The following is a 4951-nucleotide window of genomic DNA, read 5'->3' as shown; positions in this document are numbered from 1 at the left end:
ACTCTACCACTTGAGCTACAGTGCCACTTCCGGTTTTCTGGTGGTTTATTGGAGATAGGAGTCTCACGGTCTCTCCTGCCCGGGCTGGCTTTGAACCGCTATCCTCAGATCTCAGCCTCCTGAGTAGCTAGGATTACAGGCGTGAGCCACCAGCGCCCGGCATGAGTATATTTCTTATCCAGCATTGTTGCCTCCTTTTTTGTTTTTCTCCTACCATCCAGTCCCTTCCACCTCCTCAACTACTCCCTCCTCCACCCTCCCAAATTGTAAAGTTTGTTTTTCGACATAGCATCTTATACATCACATTGTTGTAATGGGAAACTCATTTCTTCAGTAACAGCAAAGAGTAATGTCTTGTACATGGGCTTACTTATAAAACAGGGAATTATAATACAGTGTTTATCCATTGATAAAGCTTTTAAAATTTGAAGAAAAAAATGTGAGTACTTTTGGAACTTTGACTTCTAAATTGACCCAGCCCTTGAAAGGAACTTACCCATTTGTGAAAATTTTCCTTTTACATAAATCTTTCTTGCTTTCAAATAAATGTTTGCTTAATAAGTAAAACAGCCCATTTAATAGTGCAATGGCACTAACAGGAGAGTATTATGCAGCTGTGGAGGTTTTTCTTCTGTTCTTTTTTCTTGTTCCAAGGCATAACTTGGTGGGAGCGATGTCAGAAGGCAGGATGCTCAGAAGCAGGAACTGGCCAGCTGTTGGCTCATTTTAGTCTATGTTAAATCATGTACTAGGCCTATAGGGGAGATGTGTTAGTTGATTAATGGGCCAGAGCATTGATTTTATGTTTACATATTGCTAACAGGAGATTAAGCTTCCAGATTCAAGCATTTCTACAGGTCTCTGTTTTCAGACAGGCACATAATTAAAGTAACCCCATGGTTCACTGAGATTAGAGTTTTACAGTGTGATCCAGGACTATCTGGTATAAAAAGTAGTGTGCAGCTGGGTACTGGTGGCTCATAACCATAATCCTAGGTACTTAAGAGGCTGAGATCTGAGGGCTGACATTTGAAGCGAGCTCAACAGAAAAGTCAGTGAGCTAATATCTCTGATTAACCACCCCCAAACTAGAAGTGGAGGTATGGCTCAAGTGGTGTAGCACTAGCCTTGAGCAAAAGAGTTAAGGGACAGTGCCCTGGCCGCCCCCCTCTCCACTCCCCCCATACCCCAAACAAAAGAAAATTATGGTATGACTTAAGTGGTATAGCACTAGCCTTGAACAAAAGACTTAAGGGACAGTGTCCTGGCGCGTGCGTGCGCGTGAGTGCGCACACACACACACCAAACAAAAGAAAATTATGTTGTGTTAGTACCACTGTGTTTGGAGTCAATGTTGGCCTCTCTTTTTCATAGTAGATTCAGTGATAGTTTAAGAAATCTTGAAGACTATAGTAACTTCAACAAGTTTCAACTAATGAAATATACTACAAAATATGAAGATAATGAATATAATATGTTGCCATTTTGTTGCACATCAGGTATCAAAAAGAATTATAGATTAATCCACCAACACCAAACACTGTACAGTGTATATATTTATGTGGCCTAGGAAGTATAGATTTTTAACTATTTTATGTTTAGATAGCTGAAGATACCTTGCTGAGATATAGAGATATAAAGTTGGAGTGCCTCCCCCCTTTTTGACTCCTGAGACTTTCATGTATTTGTATACTCTTTACCTTCTGTTTTTATTGGTAATACTGAGTATTTTCAGAATTGTTATAATAGATTTTTCATATGGAAAAATGAAGAATATTTGACTACAGGTGGTTTCCAATTTTTTGGTATGAGGCATGTGTATTGACAGCCTTTGAAACTTCAATGTTGTATAATGTGCAGGTGCTTTTATTGTTTATAGAAATGCCTAATACTTGTTTGAAATTTATTAAATGGTGTACCATCTGTAAACCTACCCAAATTCTGTAGATTAATTAGTCTTTAAAGTAAGGTTGCCTTTTTATCTAACTTTTAGTACAAACTCTTCCATCTGGGAACCTCTTTTATGTTTTTTCAGTTCTTTGTGTACTTCCATCCTCTACTATTACTTACGGATGCTGGCATTTTCAATAACAGAGAAGGTAGGGCTAGGAATGTGGCTTAGTGGTTGAGTGTTTGTAAAGCTCTAGATAGAGGAAGAGGTGTTTGATTTGCACATACTAGATTAGTGATAGTGATTCTATGAGCAAACATGGTCTTATAAGTAATGGTATGTGTGGTTCTGGAGCATAGTCAGGTAAATTAGGGCCAAAGAGGCTGATCAAAGGTGCCAATATAGTTGCTACTCTGAATCTATGAGTTTTTGCATTTATGGACTCAACCAACTGAGACAGTACAAATATGTATATGTAATTATTTATATAGCATTTATTTTATTTTTATTTTTTCCCCCTGAGGCATGGTCTCACTATGTAGCCCAGGCTAGTCTCAAACAGCTCTTCTACCTCTGCCTCCCTAGTACTGTGATTACAGGCATGTGCCACCAGTAGTTTAGAGATGACTTACAGTATATGGAAGGAGGAGAGTAGATACCAATTTATAGAAGCCAGTTTATACAAGAGACTTGAACATTTGCAAAGTTAGGCATCTGTGGGGATCTTACAAATATATATATATATATATATATATAATACATATATACCTATACATTGTATACATTACATATGTATGTATATGTATATACATATATATGTATACATATGTATATATGTATATAAACAAGTATAAACACACACGTGTGTATATATATGTTATTATATGAATATATATGTATGTATAAAGGTACTTTCTGAGGGAGTTTCTAGTGGGAATATTAGATGATCAATAAATAAGCCTCTTCTGGATACCAGTGGCTTATACCAGTAATACTAGCTATATAGGATGCTAAGACTAGAGGGATCATAGTTCAAAGATAGACTGGGCAGAGTCTGTGAGACTCACTCTCCAATTAATTAGCAAAAGTTAGGACTACAGGTGTGTCAGGCATCATCAAGCAAGCCAAGCTCCAGTCCAGATTCTGAGTTCAAGCCCCAGTTCTCTCAATAAATAAATAAATAAGCAAATGTCAGAAAACAACAAAAGAAATTAAATATTTAAATTTTAGAAAATCTTATTTAATCATTTTGTTTACTTAGTTTGAGCAGTATGTCCTAAAATTTGTTTTAAAATAATCTATCACATATATAAATGAACACGGAATAATTGTAGAAATCATTCTGATCTACTTTAATCAAACTCTAAAGCCAGAATATTTAGATTCGCTATAACTTTTTGTAGATGGCTGTACTAAGGAGACAGCAACGGATGATAAAAAACAGAGAGTCTGCTTGTCAATCTCGCAAGAAGAAGAAGGAATACATGCTGGGGTTAGAGGCAAGGTTAAAGGCTGCCCTCTCAGAGAACGAGCAGCTGAAGAAGGAGAACGGGTCACTGAAGCGGCAGCTGGATGAAGTTGTATTGGAGGTGAGTGTTACTGCTCCAGCTGGCAGAGATAGTTTCAAAAAAATTTTTTTTTGCCTGATAGAAAATTGATAAGGTTATGAATTGTGTGAAACTATAGAGTTAAGAAAATGAGAATAGCATTACTTCAAAAACATTGTAGTGAAGGAAAAATGTTTGAAAGATAATCTTCTGAAGATTTTTTTTTCCCATGGTGCTGGGCCTCATACATGCTAGGCAAGTACTCTAACATTTAGCTATGTCCTCAGCCGAAAGGTGACTATTTTGAATTGTACCTCCCAATCTATGCACAAAAGTTGTCCTCTCTTCTTGGATTTCTTTTTTTCTTTTCTTTCCTCCCCTTCCTTTTTCCTTTCTCCATCCCCTTCTTCTTCCCTTTCTCCTTCCCCTTCCCTTTCTCCTTTCCTTTCTCTTTCCCCTTCCCCTTCCCCTTCTCTTTCTCCTTTCTGTCTTCTTCTCCTTTCTTTTTTCCCTTCTCCTTTCTTTTTCCCTTCCCCTTCCCCTTTCTTTTTCCCTTCTCCTTCCCTTTCTCCTTCTCCTTTCCTTTCTCCTTCCCTTCTCTTTTCCCTACCCTTTCCCCTTCTCCTTCCCCTTTCTCTTCCCTTCTCTTTCCCCTCCCCTTTCTTCCTTCTTTCCTTTTGCTAGCAGCTTTTAAACTCAGTCCAGTTTGCTTGCTCAGAAGGTACTCTGCCATTTGAGCCAGGAATCCAGCCCAGCTTTTTGCTAGGTAATTGGAGATGGTATCTCTCAGATTATTCTGCCCCTTGGCTGGCCTTAAACTAAGATCCTCCAGATTTCAGCATCCTAAGTAGTTAGAATTATAAGTATGAGACATTGGTGCCCAGCTATTTTGTTTTTTTCCTAATTCCTTATTACATTAGTACTCTCCTTTCTGACTGAATGACTTTAAAGAAAAAGACAATAATGCTGAATGAAAATGTTTACTTAAAAATCGTTCTTTCTGTCCGTAGGCAGCTATGTTTTGTTATATACTTTCTTTTCTCTTTCTTTCCTTTTCTCTCTGGAAAATAGAAGACTCTAGTGTTTTAAAAAGTACTATTTCCTCAGCTTGGAGTTTTCTTTATTTTAGAAAAGGCATTTGTATAATTGGTAAAGAAGAAAAGAAACCTATCATAGGCATTGCTTTTTGTAAGATTGATGTGTTATTTAATTGAATTTCTTATGGTCATTTCTTTTTTCTAGAACCAGAGACTTAAAGTCCCTAGTCCAAAACGAAGAGCTGTCTGTGTGATGATTGTATTGGCATTTATAGTACTGAACTATAGACCCATGAGGTAAGTGAATAGGTAGTTGTTTTAGATACTAATGCTAAAACTTTTTTTTTTTGGGGGGGTCCAGTTGTGGGGTCTGAACTCTGAGCTGGGCACTGTCCCTCAGCTCTTCAGCTCAAGGCTAGCACTCTAACACTTGAGCCACAGCACCACTTCTGGCTTTTTTTTTTTTTCTGCTTATG

The 4951-nt window shown here is 37.5% G+C and overlaps 1 protein-coding gene across 2 annotated transcripts in view; it reads left to right on the top strand.

Moving 5' to 3' along the window:
* Atf6 (activating transcription factor 6) overlaps positions 1-4951 on the top strand; it is a 202730-nt gene that overhangs the window by 50915 nt on the left and 146864 nt on the right. For both annotated transcript variants that reach the window (XM_013030699.1, XM_013030698.1), the window contains exons 8-9: positions 3295-3480; positions 4681-4772. In XM_013030699.1, coding sequence (XP_012886153.1) covers positions 3295-3480; positions 4681-4772 — 278 coding nt within the window. The remainder of the gene's footprint in view (positions 1-3294; positions 3481-4680; positions 4773-4951) is intronic.

Source organism: Dipodomys ordii, unplaced genomic scaffold, assembly GCF_000151885.1.
Source record: "Dipodomys ordii isolate 6190 unplaced genomic scaffold, Dord_2.0 Scaffold131, whole genome shotgun sequence".
NCBI lineage: Eukaryota > Metazoa > Chordata > Mammalia > Rodentia > Heteromyidae > Dipodomys > Dipodomys ordii.
The sequence above is the reverse complement of the archived record's forward strand: the minus strand, read 5'-3'. Positions and strand labels throughout refer to the sequence as shown.